This window comes from Alosa alosa, chromosome 11 (genome assembly GCF_017589495.1).
Source record: "Alosa alosa isolate M-15738 ecotype Scorff River chromosome 11, AALO_Geno_1.1, whole genome shotgun sequence".
NCBI lineage: Eukaryota > Metazoa > Chordata > Actinopteri > Clupeiformes > Clupeidae > Alosa > Alosa alosa.
This window is the reverse complement of record NC_063199.1, coordinates 8,968,770-8,984,298: the sequence shown is the minus strand read 5'-3', so window position 1 is coordinate 8,984,298 and position 15,529 is coordinate 8,968,770. Positions and strand designations below refer to the sequence as shown.

At 41.5% G+C, this 15,529-nt stretch overlaps 2 protein-coding genes across 2 annotated transcripts in view; both read left to right on the top strand.

Moving 5' to 3' along the window:
* Positions 1–217: 217 nt before the first annotated feature.
* On the top strand, positions 218–6,191 carry tmem243a (transmembrane protein 243, mitochondrial a). Its single transcript, XM_048257610.1, has 3 exons — positions 218–263; positions 387–491; positions 5,193–6,191. Exons 1-3 carry the CDS (start codon positions 252–254, stop codon positions 5,313–5,315), a joined length of 240 nt encoding a protein of 79 aa, XP_048113567.1. The 5' UTR covers positions 218–251; the 3' UTR covers positions 5,316–6,191.
* A 271-nt stretch (positions 6,192–6,462) lies between these two features.
* The window catches only part of elapor2a (endosome-lysosome associated apoptosis and autophagy regulator family member 2a), a 29,484-nt gene continuing 20,417 nt past the window's right edge, over positions 6,463–15,529 (top strand). The window contains exons 1-3 of the mRNA XM_048257550.1: positions 6,463–6,779; positions 11,626–11,746; positions 14,867–15,056. Of these exons, the coding sequence (XP_048113507.1) occupies positions 6,642–6,779; positions 11,626–11,746; positions 14,867–15,056 (449 nt within the window). The 5' untranslated portion in view covers positions 6,463–6,641. The remainder of the gene's footprint in view (positions 6,780–11,625; positions 11,747–14,866; positions 15,057–15,529) is intronic.

Sequence of the window (15,529 nt, the reverse complement as noted above, 5' to 3'; positions counted from 1 at the left end):
GAGAGAGTAAACATGATGATGGGGTTCAGTGAAGGAAAGAAACGGGCAGATAAAGAACGTGAAAGAAAATGGAGAGAAAGTGGAGAGTGAGTGGCTGTGAGATGTGGTGAAATGGAAGTGAGAATGGGAGGGAAATATGTGTGTTCACTGGTAGAATTGCTTCTGGGGGACGTATGCACACTGCAATGCTTATTGTTTCAATGTGTTTGTAGGATCGTTTCATTAACCTGGCCGTTGGTGGAGTCACGTCAATGGTTGTCGTTGTGAGTATGCTGCGGCTTTTGCGTTGCTCTTGACATTTTCAGTGATGCGCCATATTCCATTGGTTTGTGTGAGGTCTGTTGGTGGTGGTGTTCAAGTGCATGTGTCGTGTCTATGTCTCCCAGGTCACCATCATCAGTTCCTTTATATTCCCTGCCCCACCTCCCAAAGCCCTCAACATCTTCTTTGGATTCTGCATAATCATGATCTGTTCTTCAGTGCTAGTTTTGGTAAGTGTACTCATCTGTATCCACTATCTCTCCCAGATAGTAAGGTCACTTGTAGTTTCATCACTGTAGTGACTGACTACAGAGTTACTCAGATCAGTCCAAGGGCGTAGGTTTGGTCTCAGCTTTGGTGGGGACACATCCACAACTCCTGCTGTCACAATACCAACATTATTGTTTCAATACCAATACCAAGTGAAGAATCTCGATATCGATATTTTTGCAATGTTTTCAAATTTGATTTGGTTTTGGGGCCCCCACCACCTTTACGCCATCAGTAGGCCTAATATTGAATATTGTGTGATCATTCACATCAGTGGCAATTATAGAATTTGATTGATCCTCCACGCACGCACACACACACAGAAAGTGATGGTTGTCATAGGTTTCTATTTCATATTTTGAAATTCATATAAACTTTATATACTGTATATTGTTAATTATTTATAGCATTTTATGATCTGCATAATTACTAATAGCTAAACATATTTGGAAATTTGAATACATCATATTGATATTTAAATTATTACTCTACACTCGTCTTCAATATCATAACATTTGTTGTGTGCAAGTCTAATTGTGTGCATGTCACTTTAAGGAGAACGTGCGCAATTAGCTTTCAGAATCACGGTTGTAGGCTAGTGGAAAATAGTTTCGCATAGTGCAAGGATATGTGGATTCAATTCATCATGTAGGTTTGCTATGTCATTAGATAAAATAAATGTTAAAACTAACAAGTCAAAGAAAATCTTTCTTGAATGAGATCATAAAAGGAGATGCGTAAGTGTCTCGCAATGTTCATTTCTATGAGTATGGAAATGCACCATAGTTTATCTTTTATTTCTTTGCACTGTGCAGGCTACATTCACAAATACATTAGCCTACATAAACAGAATATAGGAACAGGAAAATGTCTCGGATCCATTGTTTATTGTGACTGCAAGATTGGTAGCCCAATTAACAGTCAGTGACATGGTGACTTCTATTCTGTGCTATGCGACTGTCTGTGCGGCACACCCTTATTCAACATGACTCCTAACCTTGGCTGAAAGATTACAGAAGCTAGGTTTAGCTGTAACAATATCCTGGGTAATATCCTAACAGTTAATGCTATTTTCCTTAGTAAAATCCGCATTTGAAAGCCTTGTCACCAGTTGCCACAGTCTGTAGTTACTTTGCCTACTTAGACTCTGCATAATGAAAAAGCTTCAAATGTTCCTTTTCTTCTTTGGTGGTATAGCTCAGCGGTCCCCAACCACCGGTACCGGGCCGCAGGACATTCCTAACCGGGCCGTAGCCTACGACATGAGTTTTTTAAAAAAATGCATGCAAACTAAACTAAATTTAATTCGCAATAATGTCACGTTTTTACATGGCATAGGCCTAAATGCAGTTGCAGATTGCACGCATGTTTGCATTTTGCAAGGTCTATTTTCTTACGTCTGTCTGTCCCGCCTTCAACACTTTTACATATTGCCTTCAGCGCTGCGCAGCCTCAGGTCAGCTCACTTCACTTGATCAGTTCTTGGCGAACGGTAGTGTCACATGAAGTTAGCTAAACTGCTAGAATGAGCAACAAAAACAAGCATCTTTAGCAGGTCACTGGCCAGAGTGTTTGAGTTCGCGAGAGCGCTGCAGAGATTTCTTACAGAAAAAAAGTCACCGTTAGCTGCACATTTTAGTGATGAGGACTGGGTGTCAAAACTAAGCTTACCTGTGTGACATATTCGGGTTGCTTAATGACCTCAACCTGTCACTCCAGGGGAGAATGACGACTGTCTTTAAACTGGCAGATAAAGTCGCTGCATTTAAAGCCAAGCTTAATTTGTGGGGACGACGAGTGGACCGGGGTGTATTTGAGATGTTCCAAACAGTAGTTGGGGTTTTGGGAGAGACTGCAGGGCCCTTTCTCTCGCAGCTGGTGCTGATCACCTTGTTCTTTCAAATGAGTTTGAGCGTTACTTCCCATCCTCCAAAGATCCACGGCAAACCAATGAGTGGGTCCATAACCCATTTGTCAATATCGAATAGTCCTAATTTGTCAGCGCAGGAGGAAGAGCAGTTGATCGAAATTGCAAATGACGGTGGTCTTAAGAGTGTGTATAAGGAAACCTCTCTGGCGGGTTTTTGGATCAAAACCAAAGCAGAATATCCCGAGATAGCCGTAAAAGCGCTGAAAACGTTTCCCACCACGTTATCTATGCGAGGCGGGTTTTCGGCAATGACTGCAACTAAGACCAAATTGCGCAATCGACTGGACATTTCAAACACACTGAGGATGTCACTGTCTTCCATCACCCCCATATGGAAGCTTCTTGTTGCAGGGAAACAAGCAGGGCTCCCACTGATTATATTCGTAATGCACGTTTAGTTCCATGTTTTGTTCCCATATTTTGTTAAGCATGTTCACACTTATAGATGTAGCATGGTACATAAAAGGTTGGGGACCCCTGGTATAGCTGATCTACAAAGCGCAAAAAGGGGCAAAATGTGCATGCTGAAGGGCAAAGGGAATATTACAATGTTTTACACTGGCCTTTTTTGGGTTATGTATTGGTAGACATCCCTGACAATTTAGCACACACTCACTCGCTCGATAACTTACCATACGCTTTTCTGACAGTGTCACTACAAAGTAGGCCTAGGCTATGGTTTGACGCTGTTGTGTGTGTCAGATAAACCCCCTTCAGTTTCAGCAAATCAAATGACAGTGTTTCTTTTACTGTCTAAAATATTGATGGGGACAATTTTGTCATCTCAAAATGTTGATTGGGACTAGTCACTAGCGTCCCACCCTAAACCTTCGCCCATGGATCAGTCATTTAAAAGCTTTGGGAGACAAGACATTGTCAGCGAAGTATGTGTGTGTGGGTGTATGTTAAGTTCACCACCCCTCTCAAATAACCACTATGAGGAAATAAACATATGGATAGACAGGGTTGACCAGTTATTTGAAAAAAAAAATAGGTCTGAAACCTTCCTTTTAGTGCATCTTGAGCATGTTGTTGACCTTGGTGCCAGACATGATGTTCATCCAGATCCATATAAAAGCACTGTCTGTGAAAGCACGGCAATTCGCAGCTGACTGTTGTATGATTGGTAGAAAGGTAGCCTAAAGTTATGTTTACATCTCAATGCAGCTAATATACAGTTTGGATCAGTGGTCTCCAGCACGGTGCCCGCGGGCACCAGGTAGCCCGTTGGACGGCTATGAGGCGCCCCTAGCGCACCTTCTAAAAATAGCCAACAGGTCGCCTGCAGATCACGCTCTAAAAACTCGCTCCATTGTGAAGTTTTCAATAGATATTTAAGTCTAGACCAGAACCATTTTAAGAATGTATGTAGCCATACATCTGTAACATTAAATTGATATTGGTGATACCTTACAAATTGTAGCTGCGTTAAATTTTTAAAAATTAAAAAATTAAAACGGAAGCAGAACGCATAGACAGTAAAGGGGGAAAAAACTTGCTCGTCTGGTGTAGCCAATGGAAGCATATCTTTGCAAAAGTTCTGTGGCCTTTCCATGTTCGTCAAATACGGTTCTTGCATGATTGTTCAAGGACTGAAAAACAATTGCTTTAGCTCACAGGCCTTTTCTACTCTGTAGGCTACTGCCGTATAATAGCGCTGAAAATGTTGTAGCATGCATGACTGAGCAGGACTGTGCATTACCTTTTTTGTCAGATCATGGAGAGATTTCAGGTGTGCAATAACTTTAAAAGGAGTTTTCATATGTTAGGGTGGTGTGGGCGATTACTATTGAAATGTTAAAACCGAATTGTCCACTGAAATCAGAACTTAAACAACCCCTGAATTCATAATGGTGGGGGGGTATAAATTGGGTACAAATTGCACAAAAAGATAGTTTTTTTTTTTTTTAAAAATCCCAATGCAAACTTTGAAATGGACAAACTGAACAAAAATGTTGGTAGTGTTGCATAGGTTATTGATATTAAATTTGAAAATACAGTTGCTTAATATATAAAGACTTATAGGCCTACACAATATTGATAATTTAAAAGTAAAAATCACATAGGCCTATTATTTAGGAGGACTACCCTTGCAAAAAAGGGGTGAGGGTATGTTTGTTTTAAATGAGTAGCCTCCATATGATTTCGGGTCTTCAGGTAGCCCTCATTCCCAAAAAGGTTGGTGACCCCTGGTTTGGATACTTACTACAACTTTGTATACTGTATCCTCTAATAAAGGAAACACATTTTTAAATGGCACTGTTATCTAAAAGAAACTCTTGAAGAAGAGGTAAAGGGAAACTTGGCAGGATTAGCCATCCCCCTCTGCTGGAGAAGTTGTGCATTATACTATTTCAAACTGTGGAAAAAGGTAACGAACGATGAAGCACAGCTTTGTTTACAAGCTAATGAAAGGTTAACAAAGTTAGGCAGAACAATGTGGATGTTGCAAGGTAAGAAACACGATGAAAGTCACCATTTTCACCGGAACAGATCATTTAACCATCCAAATGATTTCTAAAAGGGTTTATTAAGTTGAAATAGTTGCCAAGTTCCCCTTTAATTGTGAGCTTAACTTGACCTAAAAAGATTATTGGGATGAAACTGCAAATCCTTTCCATTTACATAACCTGTGCAACCAATTCAACCAATATCAAAATGACAATAAAACGCTTCTTGTGCACAGAAAGCATTTGTAAAATTGGAACTGGATGTCTTATTTCTCCCACAGATATTCTGGTATCGCCAGGGAGACTTGGAGCCCAAGTTCCGGAACCTCATCTACTACTGCATCTGCTCAATCATCCTCCTGTGCCTCTGTGCCAATTTGTACTTTCACGACGTTGGCAGATGAAAACTACTTACATTGCCTTAAACCAAGCTGCACTGAGAGAAAAGATGTCTGAATGGCTGCCCTGCATGGCTTTATTTTTCAAATGAAAAATCAAACAATCAAGCATAGACAAACTGCTATATGGTCAAATGTCTTGTTAATAATGAGTGGTGAAGAATGTATGACTTATCCTTAGTTCGGCACTTTGAAACCTCAGGAGTATAAATATTTAAGCTTAGAGATCCAAATAGAAAGACTGTCCCACAGGTCATAGTTTGTCTGTTTAGGAAGGCATTCCTAGTGTTTCAGAACCGATCCAAGCAATTCACAATAAGCTGTATCAGATAACTGCTGGGACAATCAATGAGTGGGACCACTGCTGCTAAGACTAGAAAGTAGAGAGCCATTACTTTTAACTTTGTGTATATTCAAAAATATAATTATGTATAATGTATAATAATGTATATAATAATATGTAATTTTCTAGCAAACTAAATGTGAGACGTGTTCATCTAAGAGACACAGAAAATATAGCAATATAATGTGGAAATAAAGATAACTTAATATAATTTCCCCTGCTTGTCCTTAGTTATGACCGCCCTCTGCTGGTCAAAGAGTGGGATTGGTGTTGTGAAGCATGAGATCTACCCGGGAATTGACTTCGTGACCAAGACTTTCGAATACTTCTAGTTTGTGAGTGTCCAGACACAGACGAGTCCATTCAGCTGATCTGTTCTTGAATCAGTAGCATATTGTATAGCTTTTAGAAATCCAACAGATCAAATCGGAATAATGTGATAGAGTAGGCTAGTTAGTGACAGAATAATATGATTATTAGGCTAATCTATAACCTAAGTGTAGCCAATTAGCCTAGTATGATACACCTAGGACACTTTATTTTTTTATATACGCTATATACCGGTATTTTAGATTTGTGTTAAACCATGAGAATCAAATGTATGTTGTAGAGTAGCCTACTTAATTTCTGATGGGTTTGTTGGAGATCACGAGTCGCCCTTCATCAGTCATGTTGCCTATAGCCAAGTAAAATATTTTAAACATAAATCTGCTTATCTAACATGAAAGCTTTTTTTGGTTTTGTTTATCATGCCACATAGGGTACCTACACAAGATCGTGTCGCGCTTGCCCGGACTATAATGACGTCACGCGCGTCTGTCAGCAGCCGGTGGTAGTGCTCCGTTTGGCTTAAACCCTTTCCTAGGCAAACCAAGGGGACAGACGCACCTCACATTCAGTGATAACTGGACTACGCTGGATGAAAACATTGCCGCCATTAGGCTATATGAGGTCTTTACATGTTCCGTTAAACTAGTCGTTTTCACAGAATGGAGCACCAAAGGACGCACCGTGCTCAATTTAAAGCGTTTTACGTAATCTCTCCTACCGCCTGGATTCGAAGCGCTCTCATCCTCTGCGCGCTCCCGTCAGTGGCCGTGTCGAAGGACCTACCTCAATGCAAGGAGGTGAGCGCTAGCACTTGCTACACAGTGACAATGTATTTTTGACTCTCTATAACAGAAAATATCTCTCTTATGGACAAAGAATAAGCCACCCTCACTAGCCTATCTGTACGTTTCTGACTGAGACATAAAGTAGCCTACTGAAGGCATGTGAATGCGCGGTCCTGTGACCGACTAGCTTACTACACAACATGGTAGATAATTCACGGACGATGATTATGGTAAACACAATGGCTGAGAGACAGTGAGATGGGAGGCAAAGCTAAAAATCACTTTGGTTCTTAAATAGGCTACTGAATGGTGCTCAACTCACACAGTTATCGTGGGGTAAGTTAGTAGGCTAACATGTTGGCTGTCATAATGCACATTTAGAATAGCTGTCTTGGTAAATCATGAAATAAAAAGACTATCCACACACGTGAATTGGGGAACATTAAAATATTTCCTTCATCAGGTTTTACATCTTTAATACACACTCCATAAGAGGATTAGTCTATCAGTATTATAGCTGCCAAGCTAGGTATGTTAGCAGCCTCTTCATAACTGTATGACAGGTGCGCGTAAACAGGGGTAGCCTAGGTTGTTCTTCTGATTAGGGAGGACCGATGGACGCAACAAAGTTAGAAAAATAAAATGTAAAACAGTGGTGCAGATGTAAATGGTTGCACAAATTGGTCACTCCTTGGTACTACTCAGTGTCGGATATGACCTGCGTTACAGTAGGCAGGTTAGATTGTGAGAGACAGATAATAACATGATATTCAAATATTAGTTAGTTGACCCACTGTGTTGATTTTTCTCTTTTCAACATTCACTCTATGCCGTTAGTATGCCACTATAACCCTGGTCAATGCCCTTTCCTCCTTATTTGATTTAGTTAGTCTAAGAAATTACTAACATTAAAACAAAAAAGTATAGTGTTATAATAGAGCCAGAGTGGAGTTGGTCTGGTAAAAAAATATTGCTTCCTTTGCAGGGTGACTTAGAGACAGTTGTGGGTTGCTTGAACATTCATGATCCCCTCTTTTGCATTAGTGACAAGTATGAGATTGTTTTGTAGTTCAGTGGCAAATTCAGCACAACAAGCTGGCTTGACTTGACATGGTGTGGCAATTACACAGGTGTCCTGCACATTCCTTTTGTGAATGGGACAAAGCAAAGGCTATTGTTAGTTCCATCCATGCTGTCTCCATCATCATTGATTTCACAACCTGATCCCCAGGTTGAGTTTTGCAAAATATATTCTTTGGTGTCAGATGACCCATTACCAATTATTGTTTGCATGGAGCAAAAACCAAAGTCAGTAAACCAAGAGGCTGTAAGCTATGTGTTATTCAGATGGCTTTTGGCAAACAAACTAAATTCCTGCTTTTTTGTAGTGGGCTATGCAATAGAAAGCTAGTAATAGACAAGTTTGCCTGTGGTTTTTTAAGGGCTGTTTTTCCCCCTGCAAGTTCAGTTATAGCTACGCCTCAAACAGAGGGGCCAAGCTAAAAATAGTCTGTTCTGAAACTAATTTTGTAGCATCCACTTCAGTATAGTGCATTAGGAAAATTAGCATGGAGGAGGAGGGTGTGGAAGGCTAAAAATAAACATACATTTCCATAAAACATGGCAAACAATCCTTTCATCTCACTCCCAGGTGTGCAAATCTGGTGTCTTGAGAGCTGTGTCTCTCTGACAAACCAAAAGTTAATATAAATCATAAGTAAACAGTGTTGATTACTGTCTTGATTACAAATGGTGGTACATGTTTGTTCTCAGCCCATGATGTTTTTAATCAAGGCCCATGTGATAATAAAGCATCAACTAATACACATATCAAACATGCTTCTTCTCTCCCTGTCTCTTTTACACTGTCTCTGCCTTCTTTGTTTGACAGGATTTTGCTAGAATAGCTTGAATTTAATCATGCAATCACACAAAAGGAAAAGTTAAACGGTATTTGCTTCGTTAATGACAACAGAACCATGAAAATATAGACAAACAGTTGATTAGCATGAGTATTTCAGTATTCACTCTTGTTAAGGTAGATCTAAATCTTTGTTAAATCTTTGTGAACATGAACATTATTTGGCCCAACCACCAGTAGGAGCATATGGAGTGAAAACAAGAGTTTCTTTAATTAGGAAGTTGTTTTGGAGAATTGTGCGGACCTTACAGCTCTTATAAATAAAGTATTTTCTCACTAGAATATGACAACCTGTGATACTGTTACCCAGATTATTGGCAGTCGTCGCCTACTGGTTAGGGCTTCAGGTTTGTAACAGGAGGGTTGCCGGTTCGATCCCCAACCAGTAGGAACGGCTTAAGTGCCCTTGAGCAAGACACCTAACCCCTCACTGCACCCCGAGTGCTGCTGTAGCAAGGCAGCTCACTGCTCCGGGTTAGTGTGTGCTTCACCTCCCTGTGTGTTCACTGTGTGCTCTGTGTGTTCACTAATTCACGGATGGAATAAATGCAGAGACCAAATTCCTTGTATACGCATTACGCAAGTATACTGATTTACGATTTACGATATATTGTACCATTCATTACATAGTAAGTCATGGAAATATTTTTTTTGTCAGGGAAAAGTCATGTAATTTTACATTTGATTTAGAGTGGGAACCCTGAATATTATTTTGGCCCATGTTGTATAGGCCACCTATCTCTAGTATGTACAGAACAACAGAGGATAATTATTACACATATCTTACCTTTTGTCAACCTCTCTAAAAACAAACAAAGGGTGTAATATATGTGTGAGTAAATATGTAGATCTGTACTTGTGTGTGTGTGTGTGTGTGTGAATGCCAGTACCGGTTGTCTAGTACAGATGATAGGAGCTGGTTCCTGTTTTGGACTGAACTGCTTGGCATGCTGGCAGTGTTATCAGCTTCCTGCTGGACGCCGTTTTTCCTTCCCTATGTCATACCCAGACCCTGGAGCTGTGAAAGATGGAGTGGCCGACTGTGGAATAATGTGCTAACTGATTATGCTTCAGCTTAAAATCTTGCGTTAAGATTTATACACTGAGCACCACAGCATTTTATGTTATTATATATCTACTGAAGTGGAGCAGTCGAGCAAACGGAGGGCATTGTGAATTCATGTTTTAATTAGTCTTTTATGTCATGAATCACCATCTTAACACATGCAGATGTGATTTTCTGTCACCACTATGTTTGGACACGTTTGCATTTATGAACACCCAATTCAACACCGCAGACTTTTTCCACGGACTTAAAGGGCAGCAATGAATTTCATTATCCTTGGCTGAGCTGGCGTCATTCGGAGAGCTGAGGCATCAACACACGCACAGCAGCAATCACAAACTGCGTCGATGGAAAGGATAGATCCTGTTTTATCTGGCCTCAATGGGTGAAGTGTTGTATGACCCTGTAAAACCTCAGTCAGGCCATCTCAGTGGTATCACACTGAGTACGGTGAGATCTCCACTTTGCACATGTGCCACACAGTTCTGGTTTCTTTCAGGGTATTAGCCAATTTTTATATCCATTGTTTGAAATGTCAGTTTTGAAATGTCATTTAATCCAAAAAACACCATTATTGCTTTTGTATGGTGGTATTGGTATAGTCCAAATTTGCATGACAAGTCACAGCATTGTTTGCCTGGGAGCCACAGTGAGTTTGTCGTTACGCACTGCTAGCATACAGGAGAGGTCCAGGTGGTTTTGACACACTTGGAGCGCTGGTAATCGGTCTGAGAGGCAAATGATCTTAAAGTGGCGTGAGTGCCTTAGACTTGGCCCATCAGCTCTGGCCTCTGGTTTGAAACCTTGACAAGAATCCGAGCTGATCTCTGGAGGGTCTGCAGAGGACGGAGGAGAGAGGGAGCGCTTCGGCCACAGACATGCTTGGTATCTGGAGGGACCTCAGACGTCACACAGGGCTGCAGGGGCCATGGATAGTCCGTTTAGGCTGCAAACTGACCTTCAGCAGGGACTGTGACATACATGCGTGGGTGTACTCAATCACATAAGAATGCAAACACACAAGCTCCTAAACACATATAGGCAAAACTCAATTTTATTGTTGATTTAGTTTATACCACGGTCAGTGAAACAGCTTTCATTGTTGAAGTGCTCAGATAAGTTAATTGTACCTGCTGGTACACAGTGATCTGTGTTGTCACAATAATGTGTGGCTGATTTTGCATTTATTTAGTAGCATAGTTACTGAATTGGAAGTTGAACTAGGAAGTCCTGGGAAGGTCTCTAAACTAAGGTGATGAAAACTGCTTTAGCGTGGGAGGGAGACTCCAGTGAACCCATTTAACTGTAGTCTGTTTAGCCAGCCCCCTTTCCTGTTGTCATGGTGTTGGCATGGTATTAGAATGGCTTTTTGACTGGAGGGGAAAAGGTGTGGCCTCAGAGATAAACCACAGAGGGAGAGATGTGTGACTCAGCTAAAACACACACACACACTCCACTGTATTTACCCTTTGTTTCTCTCTCTCTCTCTATTTCACACACATGCACAGTTGCTTACCTCCCTGCAAAGCATGCTCTTGGCTTAGTAGATGCATATCTTTATTTTGTAGTCGCTAAGGTCACTATTTTGACCAAAGACTGAAACAGTGATGTAAACACGGTCAGTTAGTAGGGCTGTGCAAATCAGATGCATCACTTGAGGCTGAAAAAATATATGGTTTGACCCGTCAACAGAAACCACTGACAAACTGTCTGATGGCCAGTCAGTGTAATGGCCAGGACAATGATCCTTAAAGCAAAGTGATTTTTTCACTCGTATATTTAGCTTGTTTTCCCTTTGGGTTGTATTTATGGCTTACATACGTTTGCTGGGAATGAGTGTGTGATAATGCCTCTCATTCTCTTTCTTGCAGATGGACTACTACTTTGAGTACACAGAGTGTGACAGCACGGGGTCACGCTGGAGAGTAGCCATCCCACAGACCCAGGGGGAATGCACTGGGTTACCCGACCCCGTCAGAGGCACAGACTGCAGTAAGTGTGTGTGTGTGTGTGTGTGTGTGTGTGTGTGTGTGTGTGTGTGTGTGTGTGTGTATCCATCAATGTGCAAATTTTTCTGACATTTCATGTATGTGTGTATATGCTTCTCCTTAAATGTTACAGAGTGAACCTTTGTAAATCTGGGGACATTTTTGTGAAGATAAGACTTTGTGTGTCTTTTTGACACTCATAAGAGTGTATGTTTGTATTTGTAAGTGTGTATGAGATGAGGAAGACATGTAACATGTGAAAGCGAAGGACAAAGATGAATAGAAATTACTGGAAGTTTTTTTTATTTAAAAAAAAAAAAAACTATTTCAAAAGTTCCTATTTCTAAATTTCTAAAGTTCCTGCTGTGTCAGATGCTACATGTGTATGGGTCCATTTGTAGTTATCCCTCCCCTGCCTGTGTGTGTGTGTGTGTGTGCATGCGTGTTTATGCCCTGGGCATCCACCAGCATATGCTCTTTCTGTGGGTGGTTTCCCTATTGTCTTGTTCTCACCCTTTGTCTTATCAGCGATGAGGAATTTTTCCTACCCTCTTAAGCTGACAGTTAAATCAGCCTGGTAGCCCTTTCTCCCAGCTCCCCTGACACTCATTTCCTCGTACCAGCCCATTGCATGCTCTCAGCTTCCGGGTTTAGAGCCCTCAGAGGCGCCTATCTCCACAGTACTGGGCTGCAGCCAGTGGTGCCGCGGATTAGAAGCAGACACTTGTCACTGCACAGGCGTTATCAGGGCAGTAGTGCAAAGCACTCTAGGTTTCCTCTCATGGGGCTGCCTTGGATTGACCTGGGGTGCCTCACACTCAAGGGTCCCTAAAAAAGACTTTTTATCCGGTCAAAATTTCAGGCTAGTTGCAAGTATAGTGTATTTTTTAATACTGACTGAGGCTCCATCCAGCAGGTTATGCAAGGTGATGCATGGTTGAGGGAGAGTCGCAAGAAAGGCAGAAAGACAATATCAGATGCATAATGCATGCCGGTGTTATTTGTTTTTAGTTTCCTCATAGCTGAAGATGAGAACTTGCTACGGTTTTCAGTGGAATGCTCAGCTTGAGATTTGTTGCATAACCAGCATAGCGAGGTCACACTGTGTCAGGGTGTCCGTGCCATGTCTTCATTCACTGCTGTCAACATTGTATGCCTAATGCAAAATATCCTGCACACAAACAGCCCAAAGTGGATCTAAAGGACATTCTTCAAGCCATTTAAGTAGTGACAATGGCCACACTTTGCATGTGTACCGGTAGTTAAAATGAATAAAACAAATAAATCAAGCAGACATGATTTAATATCCGCACTAATGCACAGCTTGTCATTTTTATTTAAAATATGTATATATCTACGCATAGAGTGCTTTGGGGTCTTCTGGCTCAAGGAGCCTTTAAAATACATTGTGGCGCATACAGCTAACATGGGCGAGAACGCTTCCCTACATCCTTATTAACAGGAAGTCCAGATTAGAGGTCTGTTCCCTAGGTTACGGAGAGGAGGCTGGTCATTGATTGGCTCTAAGGCCGTTCAGGGGGGCATCTCAGGATGGTTACCATGACAAAGTTAACAAGCAATATTAGCATGATATCTCTATCTGGCTTGTGCAGGCGGCTGGTCCTTCCCCTCCTCCACTCCCTGCTTTCATTTACACTCACTCCTTCTAACTCTCTCTCTTTTTGTCTCTCTCTTTCTCTGTCTGTCTGTCTCTCTCTCTCTCTCTCTTGCAGTCTTCCTGTGACCATATGCCAGCCATTACTGTTTTAATGCTTTTTCCGATGCGATTTATGTGGTTGAGTTTATCTCCCTTACAGTAACTAGCTCATGTAAATGGCTAATTTATCTTTATTACGCATATCGGTCTGTGTCTGGCTCTGTTGTGGACTATTTAGTTGTCCACAGGCCTGTACAGTTGTATTATAATGGTGGACACATAAACAAATTCAGAGTAGCACTCACAGATGGTGGTCGTCTCATCATCTCACTCTCAGTGCTACTCTCTGGGGTGTGCGCATGTATACAGTACGTGTGTGTGTGTTTGTGTGAGTGTGATTGTGTGTGTGTTTTTTCTGGGATGTAAAAGAGAGCGGTTCTGTCGTGGATACGTTTGGTTGTTCCTAAGTGACCAACACGCAGCCAGCACCCCGGTTTATTCACCCATTTAATGATGCATTGTTGTTGTGCTGTTTGCCAGAGTGGGGCTGTTCATGTGAGGATGTGTTGTTTGTTCATGTGAGTGTGTGTGCGCGCGCGTGTGTGTGTGTATGCATGTGTGTTTGTGTTTGTGTGTGCGCGTGTGTTTGTGTGTGTTGGGTGAGTGTTTGTGTGAGTGAGCAGGGGCAGTAGGTGGACTGTGGCCCCTGCGGAGATGAAAAGACAGTCTGCATCAGGGAGGGAGGGAGGGAGCGAGAGAGATAGAGAGAGAGAGAGAGAGAGCTCAGGCGTGAACATGTGAAATAATTTTCTTTTTAAAAGCCCAACATTTCAATTTCTTGGTGATGATAAGAGATATATTTTTTATGCCTGTGGTGTTGTGTGCTTGTAAACAAATACAAAAATATGATTGAGGAACGGATTTAAATAGCTCAGTGTACCAGATAATTAAAACGTCTCCTTAATTGATATCATCATTACATAAAACCATTAAATGTTCATAGGATACATGCAAATAGGACTAGAGGCTCTTTTGTTGATATCAGAATTATATAATATATATAACTGTATTTTTTAAAATCTTTTTTGCTTTATCTGTTATCTTTGTGCTTTTAGTTATGTAAAGCACCTTCCCTTTCCTTGCCTAAAGAATGTTTATAATATAATGTGGTTAACTGCCCCAGTAGCACTGCTAATTCTTCACCTCAGGTATGAGGAGATATGCATTTGCTTTGATTTGATTTGATGGTCACAGAAAGAGTTAGCCAGTTCACCATCTCTACCACTGTTAGTTATCACTGTAGGGTCTTGGAAATTCCTCTGCTTTGTGTTTTGTAGTTCTCTGCCTCTCAATCTATTTTGCATGCTGCTGTCCTGTCTTTTGTCTGTTGAAATGACCACAGGCCTAGCCTGTCGTGCCTCCGTGTCAAGCTCATCTGTCCTCTCCTCCTCTCTTGCCCTTTCGCAGCTTTCTCGTGTGAAGCGGGGGAGTTTCTGGAGATGTCAGCGCAGGAGTGCACGCAGTGCGCCGCTGGAACCTACTCCCTCGGTAGTGGCGTCCGATTCGACGAGTTCGACGACATCCCCGCCGGCTTCACAAGCGTAGCCACCTACCTAGACAGCGGGAACCATGCAGAAGATGAGCTCACCTGCAACGGGTGAGTGACAGGAGGGCAACAGGATGGAACAGTGATAGGAGGCAAATAGAATGGAAAATAGAACAGTGACAAAGTAAATAGAACAGTGATAGGAGGCAAATAGAATGGAAAGTAGAACAGTTCCATTGGTAAATAGAATGGAAAATAAAATATAGTGAGTTAAAAAGAGAAAAAAATTAACAAGGTAGAGGTGAGTGACTAGATGAGCTGAGATGAACATCTTTGTCTCAGAAGGATGCACCTGCACATGTATAATAGAGGCGTGGGTAATACTGGTCAGTCTGTAGGCTGGTTGACATTAGCCTCTGACTTTTGACCTTTCTGTAAATGTGGCAATCTGTTTTGGACACAGGAGGTCAGCTGCTTGCATTAGTGTTTTACACACACACACACACAAACACACACACACACACACATAGTACAAACACAACACATCTCTGTCTCTTTCTCTCCCTCTCTCTCTCAATTCAATT